Genomic DNA, 19589 nt, shown 5'->3' on the forward strand with positions numbered 1-19589 from the left:
AGCTCAAGTGTGTATCAACTGAGGAATGGATAAGCAAAATGTGGTAGCTCCCTACACTGGAATATCACTTGGCCATAAAAAGGAATGAAGTACTGATACAACATGGATGAACCTCAAAAACATTGTGCTAAGTGAAAGAAGCCAACCACAAGAGGCCACATACTGGATGATTCCCTTTATATAAAATGTCTAGAATAAGCAAATCCATAGAGACAAAAGGAGAATGGTGGTTGCCAGGGGCTGGGGGAGATTTGAGAAATATAGAGTAATTGCTTAGTGGTACAGGGTTCCTTTTTGGGGTGATGAAAATGTTCTAAAATTGATCGTGGTGATGGTTACACAATCTTGTAAATATATAAAAAGCCACAGAATGTTACACTTTAAAATGGTGAATTTTATGGTATGTGAATTATTCCTCAACTTAAAAAAAAATGAGGACAAGATGATCTAACTAACAGGGCTGTTCTGAGCATGAAATAAAAGGTCCACAAGGGGCCCAGCACAGCATGGCAGACAGTGTGTACTCAGTAACTAAGAGATGCTGTTATGAGGATGAAAAGACATTGTTCTGATGCGAGAATTCATTACAACGATGTGCTTCAGCTCCGTTGCTCCTTGAAGGATGAAGAGGACCCCTGGCAGTCACTTATTCCAACAACATCACAACAAGGAGACAACCATATTTGTGTGTTATTGTGGGATGTGGGACTTGCCAAAACAATCCCTGCTTCTTCCTGGCAAGCCAGCCAATCACTTAAAAAAAAAAATCCTGTATTTAATTAAAACCAAAATTTAATCCCACACAGAATACAACCAAGTGATGCACAGTCACTGATTTGAGATATTAAATTACTTCATTCAATCAATGACTCATCACTAACACGTAGAACAAAAGGGAACAGAAACGGCAGCCACACTGATGTGGAAAGCGTGGCCACCAACAGCTCTGAGGCGATCACAGCCGGTCTGAGCAGAGGCCACACGCTGAGCCAGGTCTTGGAGAGGCCCCGGCAGGCTCTGAGGTCTTCTACAAGGACAACAGCAGCCAACACTGACTGAGCATCATCTTATTTAATCCTGACAACAACCTCTGAGGAAGGGCAGTAGTGTCAGTCCCCTTTTGCAGATAAGGAAACTAAGGCCCAGAGAGGTAAAGAATGTGCTCAAGGTCACACAGTAAGTAAAGATGGGAAGGAGCCAAGCTTGGCTCGGCTTCCCATCCTCTCAAGGATGTTGCCCTGCAGAGCCAGTCTGGAGACCTGGATTCTGATCTGCTGCTGCTCTTAACTCATCAAGTGACCTTGGGCAGGTCACTCTTGGACCTTAACCTCCTCATGCATAAAACACAGAGCCTGAACTGAGCCCATCTCTCTCCAAGTGCGTAACTCACAAATCTGGCGACAAAAGACAAGATTTCTCAAATTGTAATGTGCCCATGAATTACATGGAGATTTTGTTAGGATGCAGGGTTTTTTTTTGTTTTGTTTTGTTTTTTAGAAATTCACGTTCTTTTATTTATTTATTTATGGCTGTTTTGGGTCTTCGTTTCTGTGCGAGGGCTTTCTCTAGTTGTGGCAAGTGGGGACCACTCTTCATCGCGGTGCACGGGCCTCTCACCATCGCGGCCTCTCTTGTTGCAGAGCACAGGCTCCAGACGCGCAGGCTCAGTAATTGTGGCTCACGGGCCCAGTTGCTCCGTGGCATGTGGGATCTTCCCAGACCAGGGCTCGAACCCGTGTCCCCTGCATTGGCAGGCAGACTCTCAACCACTGCGCCACCAGGGAAGCCCTTTTTTGTTGTTTTTTGAAAAATTTGTTTATTTATTTTGGCTGCACCAGGTCTTAGTTGTGGCAGGAGGGGATCTTTGTTGTGGCATGCAGGATCTTTAGTTGTGGCACACGGACTTCTTAGTTGCAGCATGTGGACTCAGTTGCGGCATGCACGCGGGATCTAGTTCCTGGACCAGGGATCAAACCCGGGCCCCCTGCATTGGGAGCGCGGAGTCTTAACCACTGGACCATCAAGGAAGTCCCAGGATGCAGGTTCTGATTCAGCAGATCTGGGATGGGGCCTAAGGATCTGCATTTCTAACAAGCCCCCCAGGGATGCTGATGCTGCTGGTCCTCGGACCACACTTTGAGAAGGACTTAGATGGTGATCACTGTACAAATAACAATCAGCCACATGGTGAGAAAGTCCCATTTCAAATTCTCAGTCCTCTAGTCCTTGCTTTACCCCCTCTTTAATGGGGAAGCAGATTCAAGCCTAACCTAAGATTTCATAACGGTGTTCTGTTTTCATCTTTGTTTTTATGGTTATCAACTATTAATGAAAAATTATGTTGACTTTCCATTTACAGTAATGATATAAAGTTCTTTTTAAATTGTATCTATGCTAAATTTATTTAAAGAAAAATGTTAAGTAATAATAATCATAGTTAATACTCAGAGCACTGAGCATATGCTGGCCACCATTCTAAACATTTACGGGCATTATCCAATTTTCATCCTCACAACTCTAGAAAGTAAGGACCTTTTAGACATGAGAAAACGGAGATTTAACTCAGATCAGACTTAACTTGGTCAGAGAGATCAAGTAACTTGCCCAAGGTCACAAAGCTAATGAGTGGCTGAGCCAGGCTTCAAACCAGGGCAGCCTGACTTGAGAGTCAATCACGTTACTCCACCTGTGACTGAGAGTACATCTGGCCCTCTGACATGGCGAAAACCGTGAACATCACATGCACATGGTTAAAGGGAGGCAAACACTTGTTCCTTGCAGGCAGGGACAGTGTCCTTTCACCTCTCATCCTCCCCAACGCCCCAGTGCCCGGCACAATGCCTGGCCCACAGGAGGAGCCAATGCATGTCCCAGAATATATTTCCCCAGTCTAACTTGCTGGGCAGAGTAAGACTCTGGCAGACCTGACAGTACTCTTGCCATAGCAGAAGCCCACGTGTGCATGTGGGCTTCTCCAGGGGTGACGAGATGCCAGACGACTCAGTTAGCCTGGAGCCGGCTTCTGAGCAGGGCAGAGAGCAAGGGGGCTGCAGCTGACAGCTGGGGAGACTGTACTTACCGAACAAAGGCAGCGCCCGGGGACAAAAGAGCTGCAGTTACTGACTGGATTTTTACAATGCCTTTTCTCCTCCTCAAACAATCACTCAGGCTTGAAATAATAAAGAATCCTGCCCTGTAAGGCATGCTTTCTCAGAGGAGTAAGTGGGCTTCCTGAGGTCACAGCTGAACAACTGAATGGACCCAGGAAGTGGCAGCAAACGCCTCCAAGCAGCACCGTGGGCTCAGCATCTGACCCAGCCAAACACAAGGGCCTGGCCGCCGGCTGCACACCTCACCGCAGCCACCCACCTGCCAGTCCTCGAGCTCACTCATCACCCAGACTTGGCTCATGCCATTCCCACAGTCCAGAATGCCCTTCCCTCTCCGCTCTGCCCCTATATCTCCTCCTGCCAGCCCAGCCCCACCTCCCCCAGGAAGGGTGTCCCAACCACCTCACCTTCAACCTCAGGACGCCTGCCTTCATGCTTGTGCTGGACCATCTTCCCCCAACTGGTAAATATCCGCAGACTTGCCTACAGGATCCGTGAGCAACGAACCTGACTGGAGGAGCACGTGCCCTCCTGCTGACTACCCCTCAGGCCCAGCTCAGAGCTGGGCAAACACTTCTGAACGTAACCATACCCCTCACCCCTGGGAAGCTTTGTTTTGGGATCCCCCTCTATAAAATGGGGGTTCAAATGCCCTTTCGGGGAATGAAGAAAAGAATGAGCTAATATCTGTTTAGGGTTTGAACTCATGGCAAGAACCGTGCTGTCTGTGGCAAAGATGTGATTACTCTAATATGGTTTTACTGTTACCTAAAAGAAACCAGCTTAACAACCCTGAAATCCACCTTGACAATGACCATGGCCGCTTCTTCACTGAGGAATCTCTCCACACCCTGCCCCCACCCTTCCATACCCATCACCTGAATACCTCTCTCCATTCAAGAATGAACTCCCCATGCCACACAGAATGAACCCACTCTCTGCAGCCCAGCAATCCCACCGAGGGATCCGGGTCCGATCTCCCTTTTTAGGTATCCTGCTTGCGACTCTGCTTCCACCTTCTGGCCGAGCCAGACTACTCATTGTTCCCTGCAAATTCCCTTTATTCTCCCACCTCTGTATTTTTGCTGGTGCCGTTCCCATTAAGTAGAATGTGCCCCTTATCCTCAACATCCTCTCCCAGCAACACCATGTTACAAGGTCTTGTCTAAAGGCCACCTCTCCAAGAAGCCTCAGCTCAAGTCCTCAACTGACAGAACTGCTCCCGCCCTTAAGCTGCCGCTGTGTGTTTGCCGCCTCTGTCAGGGCCCCTCGCCTGTTTGTCTTCCATAAGAATGACTAATGTGTTTGTCTCACTCTTCCTGGCAGGGCGGAGAGCTCCTTGAGGGCAAGGATTAGGTCCCAATGAGGCGGGTGGCCTGTTGCAGAGGGAGAGGGAGGCCAAGAGACTCAGGTTTAAATTCCAGCACAAGATTTGCTGGCTGTGAGAATCTGGGTAAACCACCACAGCTCTCGGAGCCTCGGTTTCCCCTTCTGTAAGTGACACGAAAACACCACCCGTCCAGAGCAGTTGAGAAAATCAGATGCAGTCATTCATATGGCAAAGATTTCCTGAGTATCCAGTACATGGTAGCACAGTCCAAGGGTACAGTGATGAGCAAGACAGAGTCCCTGGCCTCCAGGAGCTTACACGCCAGCCTGGGGAGAAGAGTGGTAAATACAGAGGAAAATACCTGAAAGAATGTCAGGCAATGACACTGCTCTCCAAAAAATAAAACGGTGTGATGGGGAGCAGGTAACTGAGGCAGAGGCAAGGGCAGCAACCCTCACTAGGGCTTCTTGGAGGAAGTGGCATTTAGCTGAGACAAGAATAAAAAAGAAGGAGCAGGGCATGCAAAGATCTGGGCAAAGGACGATCCAGGCAGCAATACCAGCAAGTGCACGGCCTAATGGGACACCTGCCGGAGCTCAGTAATCAGCTCCCTCCTCCTCCTCTCACCTCCCCATCCTCTGCAGAGCGTGATACAGACAGACACGGCACACAGTGAATACACGTTTGCTGACGTGAACTTGACAGAATAAGGAATCCCAGCAATACACTGAAGCACGACAAAAATATGCATCTTAGCAAAACACAGTCAACCACGATGAGGCAGATGCCAATTAAGCAGCTCTTAATTCAACCTCATCTTTAATGATAATGACCTTTGGCAGCACCTGTCTCTGAATAAACTACAATTTCCTAATGTCTAAAGGTGAGCACAGATCACTCATTTCAGCCTGGGTCACCACACTTACAGCTCGGGGTGTGTCGGGGCTCCATTCCAGAATGACTGGCTTTGCCAGGCCCCTGCATCACCTCCCTCCATCCCCAGCTGCCTTGTCAGCCAGAGCCATGTTTGCATTTCTGGAAGCATTTGATTTTAATAACCTCCTCAGCCTTGCTAAATCACCTCCTCAAGGCTAACATCCTCATACTTGGGCGACACAAGCTTTTGATGCCACCAAATTATCTATTCGGTTATCTCTCTGAAGCAGAACATTTTTGTTCTTCCACCAACATACATTTTTTAAAGCTGAATAATTATCCATGTGGTTTCAAAGAAGATTTCTCTTTGCCTTCAAAAAAATGCTTCTTCAGTGCCAGTGACACAGTGCAGCCTGGCAGCCTATTTAACCACCTGGTTCTTGGGGTGTCTGCTTGTCTGTGCTGGTGGGAGGGGTGAAGGATGCACTGGGGCTGTCAGGGACCCCAGAACTAGGGCCCCTCTGGGGCAGCAGCACTTCTGCAGACATCTTCATTTCTAGCTGGCTATGCCCATACTGCCCTGCTATGTGCTTCTTCAGGGGTGTCCCTTGGGGACCCCAAATCATCAGAATCCCCTTATCCACCCAAACGGCCCAGGCCTCCCCAGTTTACATGATGACCAGGTTTCAAACTGTACGCCAGCCAATCGGCTGCCCAGCCCCTCCCGCAGCCTCTCCTTCCTCACGTCCTCCTCCCACTGGTCTGACTCGGGACAAGGCCACACCAGCACAGGCCCGGCACATGGAAGGTGCCTCTTCCCTGCTATCCCTTCCATGGTCTCGCATCCATCCCGTGCCCGGCGGTGCTCTTCCGAAACCTGGCCCGGATCACGTCACTCCCTGCTCAGAACCTGCCAGGGGCCCCCCACTGCTGTCTAGATCAGGTACAGCCGAGGCAGCTTGGGCCCCCATTTAACTTGCTGAACTCAGATGCTGAGTGTGACTCTAGTGTTTCTGAAGGTACATGGTTCCCTACAGCCTGGGTGTGCTATCTGCGAGCCGGCAACCTCACCTGGTCCCCAACCATCAAAACGGTCTGTCCCAGGCTGCGGTTTAACACAAGGCTAAGAACGTAGGCTCTGCAGTCGGAGCGCTTGGGTGCAAATCCCCCCGGCTTGGGGAAGTTGCTTAGTCTTTCTGTGCCTCAGTTTCCTCCTGTGTGAAATGGGGACAATAACAGCAGCTACGTGCTAAGGCTAAGCGGTGGTTAAATCACCGGGTTGTTTTTTTTCATGGGTCATTTGACTCTAGGTGATCTTCACTGTTCAGGCTCTCTTTAGAACCTAACCTCTGTGTAAGCTAGGACTTTACTCTAGGAACTACTTAAGGTGACACTCAAGGCCCTCTGAGATCTGGGCCAGCCCCTACCTCCCCTCCTGCCTCAGCTCCCTTTGCTCTCCTGTGTTGCTATTCCCATCACAAGCACCTGCCTGCATGCTGCCCCACCTTTGCTCAGACACCCTCACCTAGAACGCCTTCCCCTCACTCCTGTCCCACACCTACACCCCTAAACCTGCTCCGTCCTTTAAGGTTCAGCTGAAATGCCGCCTCTTCTGTGCAACCCCCTTAACACGGATGCTAAACCAACACCTGGTGTGTACACAACTCAAGACAGTAGAAGGGGAACTCATCCTCACTTAGTTCACTTTAGGTTCTGCAAGCATTCCACACACCATGCAATCAGCTGGCCGCCTGGCGGCCTGTCTCCAGGGCTTGCGGCATTTCCACAAGTCACCGCGCCATCTAGGGCCCAGTCTCCCTGCTGTGATGAGACCTCCACCTCCCACTGGGCTTCCCTGGAGGCCCCTCAGGGCTGGACCGGTTCTCATGGCTGGGGTGATTTCTGCAGACCGAACAATGAACAGGAGAGAAAACTAAGGAAAGAAGACTGAGCGATTTGTACCTGTGGGATGAGGGAATTCCTCCATCCATCCGACACATGACTTCTGAGCACCACCACTGCGTCAGGGCAGCATCACAGCAAACAGGGACCCAGGGAACAGGTGTGCTGTGCTTAAGAATGCCCACCACAGACCCCCCACTCTTATCCTCCCTCCTTTCAGAAGACAGAGGTCCAAGGTGGGGCTGGGATGGAGATGGGTGGGGCTCGTGGCCATTGGAGCTTCCAAAGTTCTAGAAGGGGACTCAGGGACTCCCCCACCACCAACAGAGAGACCTGAGTCCCAACCAAAGGGCTTTGGGGTTCTGTCCCATCACTGCTACAGAAACAACTTCAGGACACAGCTCACCATCCTCATCCTTTAGCAACTCTAGAGTTAGCCAGCGTAACCTCGCAACTGTTCCTCTATTTCCACAAGACACTGTGCCAGGGGGAAGGGACCAGCGGACCAGAAGACAGGGTGGGAGGAAGCCTGGCCTCTCGTTTACCCTTTGGGCCCTGTGCTTTGTGCACTAGGCACAGGTGATACATACTGGGGTTTTTTTAATATAAATTTATTTATTTATTTTTATTTATTTATTTTTGGCTGCACTGGGTCTTCGTTGCTGCGCGCAGGCTTTCTCTAGTTGTGGCGAGCGGAGGCTACTCTTCGTTACGGTGGCGGGCTTCTCATTGCAGTGTCTTCTCTTGTTGCGGAGCACAGGCTCTGGGCACGCGAGCTTCAGTAGTTGTAGCACGCAGGCTCAGTAGTTGTGGCGCACGGGCTTAGTTGCTCCGCGGCATATGGGATCTTCCCGGACCAGGGCTCGAACCCATGTCCCCTGCATTGGCAGACGGATTCTTAACCACTGCGCCACCAAGGAAGCCCTGTTTTTTAAGTTAAACACATATAGTTTTAAAAGTATTCCGCAGAGTGCAAATGCCTAGGCTGGAGCCACAGAACAAATTTTCTCTCTCTCCATCCCAAGAGCTGCTTTCCAATACTGAGCTGTTCTCTTTCCCTCCATGGCCCCTTCTACACCTGAGGCTGGGGGTCCATACAGGACCCCAACAAGCCCATAGCGACCTGGGCACAAAGAGGCAATGCCAGACCACAGCATGGTGTAAAAGGATTTCCAGGGACTTCCCTGGCGGTCCAGTGGTTAAGACTCCACGCTTCCAATGCAGGGGGCGCGGGTTCGATCCCTGGTCGGGGAACTAAGATCCCACAAGCCGTGCAGTGCAGCCAAAAAAAAAAGAGAGAGAGAAATAAAAGGATTTCCAGAAATGCCCACCAGGGCCCCTCCTCACCTGCCTGAACAATGGGCTCAGTGCTACCTGCCTGGACACGGCCATATGTGTCCACCTCTCTGGGGCCAGTTCAGAAACAGCCAGGACTCCACAGGCACACTGGGCTGGGCTGACACCTATCACTCGCCTCTGAAATGAGAAGGGCACGCCAGGTGCAGGCCCTGCATTTCTGCACCACAGGCTACTGCACTGTGCCAACTCAGTACCAGTGAAACCCTTGGGCTCTCTGAAAGCTCTACTGGTTTCCCTTTGTATACTGGTTATTTGCCTCTGAATGATACCCTCACACACTAGCCCCTGCCAGGGTCTCACCTCCACCCCTTTCTCTGCACTGGCACATTCTGCCAAGCAAGACCTCCTGATCCCCCACCACCAACGCCCACAGTCTGCTCTCTCCAATACCCAAGGGCCAGGAAAATGAAAGGAAAGCAAGATCAAACTAAAGAAAGGAAGGAAAAGCTTATCACAGCAGTTGGGATGGTGGCTACCTCTGGGGGTGGGAGCGGCTTCTGGAGGTTCTGGCAATGTTCCATGTCTAGACCTGGATGGTAGTTACGTGAGTATTCGGTTTACAAATATCTGCTGAACTAAGTATATATGATTTTATGGACTTTGCTACCTGTGTATGCCTTTTCATAACTTCTTCTTTTTTTTTTTTTAAAGAAAAATGACTGGGTGAAGGCCACTTAGAAAGGAAAGTCAGGGAGGTCTCTCTATAGACGAAACATTTAGGCTGAACCTTAACGTATGAGAAGGGCCCAGCCATGAAGAACAAGGAAGAGCATCCCAGACAAAGGGAACAGCAACGTGCAAAGGCCCTGAGGCTGGAAAGGGTTTAGCAATTCAAGGAACTGAAAGGTGGCCGATCGGCAGATTTGAGGCTTCCAGCCCTCGCGGTAAAGAGACAAGTGGCCCTGGCCAGGCTGAGGGCTGCCCTGTGACAGACAGCCTGTTCCCTCCTCCATGCCTTCAGAGCTGACCTGTACCTGGCTGATCCTCAGGACTCCCCAGGCCAGGAGACATGGCAGCAAAACACACACCCCTCCCCTACGACCAGCACCAGCCTCCTGGGCTCTGGGCCAGGAACTGTAGACCCACAAGCCCCTCCTGGGGCCAAAAAAGACTGCTCTCACCACAAACCCTGGCTGCCCCCCTCCCTCGGGACATGTGTGTGAGTATGTGTGTGTGTCTGTCTCCCCCTCCAGGCTGGGCACTTCTGGGACACTTGGGTCCTCCAGGGAAGGTACACACAGTAGGTGTTCAATGTGTGTTCGTTGACAAAGGAGCCGGTGGCAGTGTCTGACCCAAGGGAAGATGTTATTCTGTCCAGTGAGTATATATCGAGTGCTTCCTGATACTGCACTTACTCAGCACCCTTGCTCAAGAAAGGGGCTGCAAAATCAAATCACTGTGGAGTCAGCTAGGAATGTAGACACAGGATGTGAGCCGGCCAGGGCGTGGAAGCCCTTGTCGGGACCCGGCCCTCACACCCTGGCCAAGTCCCTGACTCAGCTGCCTGTCACCAGGTCGGCTGGTGACGGGGTTCCATCTGCTGGTGAGACAGGAGAAAAGTGGCCAAAGCATGAGTGAGCCTGAGAGGAGGGAGGGAGGGCAGGAGGGGAAGGGGGAAAGGAGGGGAAGGGGGAGAGTAGGGAACAACATATCCCTTCTCTCACTAGCCTTGGTCTACTCACTTGGTTATCTCACAGCGCCCAGCCTAGCCACTCAGTTCCCTGAGGATGGATCAAGTCCATGTTCATATTCATTCCCTCTCTCTCTCTCTCTCTCTCTCTGTCACACACACACACACACACACACACACACACACACACACAGAAATCCAGAGGCCTGCCCAGACAACACCACCCACCCTCACCCCACCCCACCCCTGCCACCCAGCCCTCCAGAACCCACCAGGAGAAGGAAGTTCCAGATTGTAAATAGTAAGCCAGTGGCTCCCAAAATTCGAGGCAGGGAAGAATCATACAGGGTTCCCATTAACATGCAGGTCACCATGCCCAACCTCTGAGATTCCACTGTGAAAGCTCTAGAGTGGGGTCCATGATCTGCATGTAAGCAGAAGCAGCCCACGGGGGCTGCCCCTTCTCCTTACCACCTGAGGCATCTTTTTTTTAAATATTTATTTTTATTTATTATCATTTTTATTTTTGGCTGCATTGGGTCTTCATTGCTGCACGCGGGCTTTCTCTAGTTGCGGCGAGCGGGGGCTACTCTTCGTTGCGGTGCGCGGGCTTCTCATTGCGGTGGCTTCTCTTGCTGTGGAGCACAGGCTCTAGGCACGTGGGCCCACCTGAGGCATCTTAAATGCCCAGTATGGCAGCCTGACACACAGCAGGCCCCAGATAAATGCTAGCTCCTTTCCTTCCCAGCTCACCTTGTTTTTTCCTTCTTCCCATCTTTGCTAGTGCCTCGATCTCAGCCAGCCAAACCCTCCCTTCCCACACTCTCCCAAGCCTTTCCAAATCCTGCTCTTCTGCAGTAATGATCAATTTTTTAAAGTCATCCCCCCAAACCTGGGAGCCTCCCCCTGGAAAGGAGTGGGTGCAGAGTAGCCTGGCCTGATGGTCCACTGGCTGGACGTGCTGCCATCTGATGCCAGGGAGGGAAGGGTGAGGTCAGAAGCCCCTCAGGGGTGCAAGGACCCAGTGAAGTCCAGGTGGGCATGAGGCCTTTAAAAAGAGGAAAAACTAACTTGGGGAGACAAGGGGGGCATAGAGAGGAGTGCCTCGTGTGGCGGGGGGGAATCTGAGTACAGTGCAGAGTTCCCAACTCTTTGCAAGCTCATCCGAAAAGTCTAGCAGATGATGCTGAGGAGGGGTGAGGGGCTGGAAGAAAGTGGCTTCAACTCAAACCTAGGGGCAGACCAGAGGCCAGGTGGAAAGAAGCCTACTTCTTGGGGGTCAAGGGGCCTGGAGTGAGGCAACAAGGGCTGTGAACCAAAGCTCAGGTTACAGGAGGAGCAAGCCTGGCTCTGGAGTGCACCCATGAGCGGCCGGGGCAGCACGAGTAATGCTTCCCAGGGTTACCTACCTGAGTAAGGTGAGAGCCTGTAACCAAGCTCTCCCCAGCCCAGCCTCTGCAGGGATCTCCCACTCTGCAGCATTGGAGCAGACACCCTACCGGGCCTGTGCCCTCAGCCTGTGCACAGGGAGGCAAGCTGGGGAACCCAGCAGAAGGGGAGAAGCCAGGGAAGCTCATTCCACACCCAGGGGCAGGGGCTTAGAGCAGGAGCTACTCCCTTAACTCCTGTACCTCTTGTCTGCTGTTGGGAAGTGGGTTTTATTTTCACTTTCTAGAGTGGCAGGTGGCCCTTTCCCTAAAATCTATTCTTCTCTGCTTGTGAGAGTAATATGTTCATCATAGAACATTCAGAAAATGAAGAATAGCATTTTCTAACATCCATTTGTATCTTATTTCTTTCCAATTTTTATCTATGTATATACACATTGAACATAATTGGCATCTTACTGTCTATAGAGTTTGGGATCCTTGTTCTTTTCCAATTCACATTATACATGAGAATTTGCCAGTCCTCATTCAAGCACGTAATGAAATTTTACACACCATGGTTAATAGCTACGTAAATTGCATTACATAGCTGTAACAAAAGTTCTTTAAGCAATTTTCCAGTACTGGCTTTTTAGTTGCTTCAGATTGTTTGCTCTTTTACATGAGAACCATATCGGGTTACTTCACCTATCTTTCGAGACCCACATCAATTCCCACCTCGTCCAGAAAGCCTTCCCAGACTCCTTCAACACCCAGCAATATCTCCCACCTCTGAATTACCACCACCTGTAGTCCATCTGACACGGCTCAGCACGGAGCCCGTGCATCAGTCACTGCTGTCCCAGTGGCGGGCCAGTCTCAGGTCCAGAACTCCACTGCACATATCCCTGGGAGCCCCCCAGCACCGTGCACACAGCAGGTGCTCAATATGTGCTGACTGCTGACCCCTCACATTGCATGAACCTGATGAGCTCCACCTGCCGAAGGGTCAGGATTGCAGGCGCCCAAAGTGGCCTGCTCTGACATTCTGCTTCTTTGCTGGGCACTGAAGAAGTTAAAAGGCCCCCTCTCATTCAGCCCTAAGTTTAAAGACCCAGCCACCTCCATGTGAAAGTCTCGAGCTTCAGCCAAGACCACCAAGGCTCAAGCATTTAACTCCTCTCCCAAGTTTACCAGCAATCAGCAACCATCTGACCCCCACCCCAGAACAGAGAGGGCCCAGGCGCTGGTGCCAGCCAGTTAGGGTTCCAATCCCAGGCACTGCAGTGGCCAGGCAGGACTGCCAGAGGCCTGGCTTGAGTTTTTCAGTGGGCATGACCCGGGCAGAGAGAGAAGCTGGTTGCAGAGCACCCTACCCTAGACGCCCTGCACACTTCACTCCAGGCAGGGTGTCCACTCTGTTCACAGAAATCCCCACCTGGCCTGCGGAGGCAACTGAATTTGCAATCTCTGGTCCTCAGACATTGAAGTCGAGACTCAACACAGCCTTGCAGGCTCTCCGCCTGCCAGTGGCATCCCTCATCTCCCCCCTCCCCAGCGGCAACTCTGCAGCGGCCTCGCCGCCACTCAGGCGCAGCCCTCCCCGTGCCTGGGGCACCCGCCTCCTCACTGCTGCCTCCTGACATCCTCCCTCAAACAGCACGTCCCCCGGGAGGTCAGAATTCCACTCTCCCTGCTCTGCTGCTCCTCCACCCTGCCCCCTTCACACATCTGGATGAGAATGAGCCGCATATGTGTCCCTCTCCCATGCACCATTTTAAGGTAGGGGTAGGTTATTCACCACAGAGATCCGTCGATTTGCACTGAACTCCCCATCCCAAGGCAAGTGGGGACACCCAGCCAGGTGACTGGCTGACACCTGGAGGAGGTGCGTTTGTGGTGGGGGAGGGGAGGGACTTAGGCCCCACCTCCAGCCCTTGGAGATGCGAAAAATTAAAAATAATAGCTGCCATTTATTGAGCTACTCATGCCAAGCACCTTAAGACATTACAATTGCTCCCTTGATGAGGGAGGCACAATTACCATCCCATTTTATAGATGAAGAAATCAAGGCTCCAAGAGGTAAAGCAATCTGCTAAGGAAGCAGGCTAGTAGGTGGCAGAGTGGGGATTCAAATCCAGGCCATATCAGTGGTGGAGAGTCTTGAGCACTCGGGTAAGTGCAACCATATGAGTGACCAGCACAGGATTCCAGAATTCCTTTCCTGAGGGCCCACAGCCCTCAGTTCACCAGCCGAAGGCTCCCCCCGGCACCACCCCCTGCCAGACTTCCCTCCAAAACCAACAGCAATCTTCAAGTCTGTTTGCTGACAGAGGAGATGCTTCTCTCACTATCGCTCAGTTCAGTAAACACTGCTACGTGCTTTACAAAGTGCCAGACACTGCTCTGGCTCTTGGCAGGTGGGGGACAAAAGACCACAGGATCCCTCCCTTCCAGGGACACTGAATGAGTCCTACAGAGGAGGAAGGGAGCAAGGGGTGGATGGGGCAGGGCCAAGGGCTTCCTGGAAGAGGTGGTGACCAAGTGCATCTTGAAGGCTGAGTGTCCCTCCACTTTCTGGGCCACCACCCCCTGCCCCAGGACCCTCAGACACACCTGACCAATGGCTGCTCACAGAAACGCTCCACCTTTCCAGTCTCTGGACCATTACCAGGTAGTAACCTCCATGCAAATGCTCCTTCATGAAACAGACAGACAGACACAGATACACACAGGCACACACATCCCTAACCTGCCGGTGAAATTCCTCTGTGTGCCAAAGACCCAACTCAAATCCCACCCCGTCAATCATACCCCAGGCAGGCCTGCGTTCACCTCCTCTGTGTTCCTGCAACACACCTGTGGCTCTAAGATGGCACTTACATTCCAGCGGGACACACACATACACACACACACACACACACACGATCCCCTGCTAACTCTTGCACGTGGTGGATAGTCAAAAATATCTGCTGAATTCAATTAAATGGGATAGTTTGCTTAAGTGCTTACAGCCTTAGGGTAGCTGCATGGGCTAAAACGCGATAACCAATTCAACAATATATGACACAATTCAATTAAAACAGTGGAATGAAAAGGGGCCGCCTGACTGTGTGACCTGAAAAAAGCCCGCTCTGCCTTCGACCCTTCATCTCCTCATCTGAAATCCGAGGCTAGTCATGCCTGGTGGGTATCATCCATCACAGGGAAGTTGTGAAGATTCAATAAGGCAACACTCGGGAGGCACCTGCACAGGGCCTGGTACATGGGGCTACCCAGCAGTGCCAGCTACTGCCACCTAGTCCAAGGGCACATACACACTTGGAGTCATCGGCAGTCTGAGTGCAGGCAGACACGCTCCCGGCAGATGGAAGCCCTACTCAGTGCTTTTCAAACCTCTTTGAACTATGACCCATAGTAAGAAATACATCTTACGCTGGGACCCCGTATACACAAACTAAACACAACTGCAATAAAAAGTCCATGGAGGGACTTCCATGGTGGTGCAGTGGTTAAGAATCCACCTGCCAATGCAGGGGACATGGGTTCGATCCCGAGTCCGGGAAGATTCCCACATGCCGCAGAGCAACTAAGCCCATACGCCACAACTACTGAGCCTGCACTCTGGAGCCTGCGCGCCACAACTACTGAGCCTGCATGCTGCAAATACTGACGCCCGCGCTCCTAGAGCCCGTGCTCTGCAACAAGAGAAGCCACCGCAATAAGAAGCCCGCACACCACAACGAAGAGTAGTCCCCGCTCGCCGCAACTAGAGAAAGCCTGTGCGCAGCAACGAAGACCCAATACAGCCAAAAATATATTTAAAAAAAACAAAAGTCCATGGAACACAGCTCCTCACGCCGAGGGGTGCATGCTGATACTGTGCCTTTCACCTTCTCTTTCTATCTCATTTCCAAACTGATTCAATAAACCACGTACAGGGTGACCTACAGCTGGAAAAGCCGTGCCCTCACTCACCCAGGGTGTCGGAGCCGCTCTCCACTGTCTCGTTGACCTTCCTCGCAACTCTGGCCACGGCCTCACCCATCTTCCTCAGCATGCAGACTCAGGTGTCCTGCCGCCAGCCACCAGGCTGGTCTGCTGCTCATAAAGGGACCTGTGCTTGGGGAAGACAAAGGGCCATGAAGTGCCTGCCCACCACCAGCCAGGGACCCACTCCTGACCCACCCTCCCCCGGGGACGCAGGCTGCAGGAAGCACACAGGGAGGGGCCCAGAGCCCAGGCCACATCCGGCTCAGCCTTCAGAGTGGCTGATCTGCCCATCAGCCCAGCCCTACCAGTTTCCTGGGAGAATTGACACCTATGACCTTGCCAGGGCTTGAACCAGTGGCCAGGCGGGTGTGAGGATTTAGGTGTGTGCTGGCCTGTGACTCACTTAACAGGCAGAGCAGTGGGGAGAAGGCGGGGTACAGCCAAGTGCAAGGAGAGACACCTGTCCCTCCATCCCACAGGCTCGGAGCCAGTCCACAGGACAACTGCTCCAGCTCCCAGTTCTCCTCAGCCACCTCTGCCAGGTTCCTCCCACAGGTGGGAAGTGGGGACACAAAGGCAAATGAAACACAGCCCTGCCTGGTCAGAGCTCACTGTCTGGCTGGTGGGTGGTTTCTAAGAATTCCCTTTCCATGCAGCAATACGGAGGGAAAGTTACAGTTTTAGCCACAGATCTGATTGTTAGCCTGATGCTGAGTTTATTGGCGAGACCCCAAGGAAAAAGGAAGGGGGGCAGGACCACTGGGGAGAAAAGGCTTAAAGAAGGGTGAGGACACAATCAAAACGATCAGGTGTAGAAGACATAAGGGACTCGGGAAATGTCTCCAACTCCTTTTTATTAGAGAAGGAAACTGAGGCAGAGAGAGGGACTCAATGACCTGGCCAAGGTCAAAGTAAGTAAATGGCACTAACCTGGCCCAACTCTACATCCAGTGCTCACTTCTTTACAAAAGTCACCCACATCACTAGCGGCAACACCCCATGCAGATAATGAATTTGAGGCCAACATCAGTGCTCTTTCTTGCTCCTGGATCCCAATCCGAGATCCACAGACAGCTCAAGGAGCTCTAATGAACACATCTGAGGGTCAAAGGCAGAAGAATGTGAAGGGCAGAGAGAAGGGGGTGAGGGTACAAAGAGATACCAAGAAAAAGTCCACATGTGCTCAACTGGACAGGAAGGCCGAGTCAAGCCCACTCAGGTGCTCAAGGAGAATTAGTGATGAGTTCAGTATGTGCCTGCATCTTGCCAAGGAAGAAGACAGGCCTAATGCCCAACTCTGACATTTATTAGTTGAGAAAACTTGGGAAAGATTCTGAACTACTCTGAGCCCCAGTTTCTTCATCTGAGTAGGAGATCTAGTAACACCTGCTGCAGTGGGTTCATATGAGGATTGAACAAAAAATACATACCTTTCTAGACCAGGGCTCAGGACACGTAAGTTACTTAATAAATGCTAGCTGAAATGATGAAACAGTACACGTGCAGATACGATGCCAGCACTTAATCCCAGTTACATACCCATATGACTCAAACACCGTCAGTGGAACTCATCTTTAAGGAATGAGTAGAACTTCCACCTCTCCACCTCCAGGAAGTCTTCCCAGATTGCCCCAGCCCTCAGTGTTCTCTCCTCCCTAAGTTTCAGTAGCACGCAATGCCTTAGCTCAAGCCACTTGGGTTATTTATGAGCTTTTAAAAATATACATACTTATCCCCCGCAGCTGGCCTGCAGACAGCTTAAGGCAGGGAGCAGATATATACTATGCTTTCCCCCTGCACTTCATACCACATACTGAAACAGATGTTCAGTTAGTTTCCCCCAATGGTGATGATGATCAACAGCCATCATTTGGGTTTCAAATCTAAATACAAGTCAACTGACTCTTACAACAAAGATACCATCTAAATGAGAAGGGTCATAAGTCCTAACAATGCCAGGTGGATAACTTGAAGAAGGTGGTCCAGGGTAGAACAGCAGGGAATAGTGAGGACTATGGAAAACTGGACCCAACACCTTCATCATGCTACCTTTAAGACCAACCCCCTAAGCCTGAGTCACAGCAATGTTGCTGGAATCTTGGTGACTCAGTCTAATGCCTTTATGAATGAGAACACTGAGGACCCAAGAAGGGAAGTAAATCAGCCAAACAGAAACGAAAAACCTAGGTCTCCTAACTCCCAGCCCAGGATTCTTCCTACATACCATGCTCCCTCCTTCTCCTATCTCCAGTATTCATCATCAGTAACCACAAACATGTATTGAGCATCTACTAGGAACAGGGCATAAGAATGAAGAGGGAGGAAGGAAATATAGGAAATAGCTCTGACTTATGAGCTTCTGATGAGGAAGACCTTTCTAAGGAACATCACTGAGGCAATCCTGGCCTCACAACAGAGAGGAAAGGGAAGGTAAATCTCCAAGCTACCCAGGGTCTGTGCTAACCCTGGTGAGATTGCATAGGCTACTTTCAATCAGGCACTATGCCTGCAATTCTACTAGCTGCCACCAGGTGGGAGCAGTGGTGCCTTAAGCTAAAGAGCCCATTGAAGAAAACTAGTCAAATTAAAAACCTTACCCCTGGTGGTAAGCTCAGACACCCTATAGTGTGGGTCAGAGATCGGACATTGAAGCAGGAACAGCCTGTAAAGTCTAGGTGTCAGAGTAAGTCACTAGGAGGACAGGCCCCTTACAGGCCCCAGAGGATGCTCTGGATACAGCACAGATGTGCCCTAGGCCCCCAAGGGGTTCCGGCTACCTAAAATCACCAACCCCACTAACTGGCTAGGAAACCACTCTCCCTTCACCTAAAACTACCTATTCCCCAAGGGAGAATTTCTTATAAATTCCAGCTGACAGTCCCTCTCCCAGGTCAGGTGACCAAGGTCTGTCACTTTTTGGCATAGGCAGGGCTGAAATGGGAGGGTGGCAGGGCCATATGTGGTATAAGGCCCAAGATGGGGTAGGAGGGCCCCAGAACTGAGGGGAGAACAAACTTGAGATGACGAGAGTCTGGAGTGGGTCCCCAAAAGAGGTCCTACAAGGTTGTCCAACTTTGCTGACTGCTCCTTCCAGCCCCAACCCAACACTGGACCTCTCTGACCAAAAAGTAGCAAGAATTTATTGAGCATGTAACAGGAGCCCTCAGAGACAGGGGGCGGGGGGGAAATAAGGCAAGCTGCTCTTCCTTTCTTTGGTTTTAAACTGTTTTTAAGAAAAATAGAGAATTGTCTGAGTCACATATGAGTGATGGAGAGAACTATGGACCCACTCCTCACTGAGTGAGAAGCCTCCTAGGCAGGGCCACCCTAGGACATGAGGGGCCCCTATCTATGCAAATAATTTGAGTCAACCAAAATCAGCATGTCAGCACCATTCTGGCTGCCCAGTCTCATGCACTTCCATGAAAGAAAGACCTTGCCGGCCAGTGGGAGCAATCAGCACGCAAGGCAGCCCTCCTGGAACCAGACCACAACCACAGGGCCCCAAGACAACCCAACCCTACAGGCAGGCTCCTTGAGGCATCTGGTCAACCCCACAGGCAGGGGTAGTAGTAGCAGAAAATCAGAGAGTGTCCCAAAGGGGGGAAACAGGAACCACCAGCCCATATGGGTCTGTTCTGGGTTTGGGGTCCCAGTCATGAGAGGTCAGCCTTAGAAAACTGCTCCAAAGTGCTCCAAATCCTGGAGACCCTTCAACACAGTGTCCAAACTCATACTCACACTGCTGCTGTCTCAGCAATACATCCCTCTCCACATCCGTCCCCAACTCCTCTTTCTTCAGAGTGTGCATCATAGTCCTAGGAAATGTTTAAATCCAACAAACATGTCCTGGGCCCTTCTATAAGGCCCTCACTGGAAGAGTTAAGGTACAGAGACAGGGCTTGGGCCAGAATAAGCTTCCCATCAGGTAAGAGAGACTCAGTGACAAAAGGCAGAATGAGCCAGATGCTGGAGGCCACAACGCCAGGCCCAAGGACCACGTGTGCCTTCTGCCATGAAGG

The 19589-nt window shown here is 51.2% G+C and overlaps 1 protein-coding gene across 1 annotated transcript in view; it reads right to left on the reverse strand.

Moving 5' to 3' along the window:
- The window catches only part of LRRC20 (leucine rich repeat containing 20), a 61935-nt gene that overhangs the window by 40596 nt on the left and 1750 nt on the right, over window positions 1-19589 (reverse strand). The window contains exon 2 of the mRNA XM_068547738.1: window positions 15553-15691. Coding sequence (XP_068403839.1) covers window positions 15553-15634 — 82 coding nt within the window. The 5' untranslated portion in view covers window positions 15635-15691. The remainder of the gene's footprint in view (window positions 1-15552; window positions 15692-19589) is intronic.

The sequence above is a fragment of the Eschrichtius robustus genome, chromosome 7, assembly GCF_028021215.1.
Source record: "Eschrichtius robustus isolate mEscRob2 chromosome 7, mEscRob2.pri, whole genome shotgun sequence".
NCBI classification, from domain to species: Eukaryota; Metazoa; Chordata; class Mammalia; order Artiodactyla; family Eschrichtiidae; genus Eschrichtius; species Eschrichtius robustus.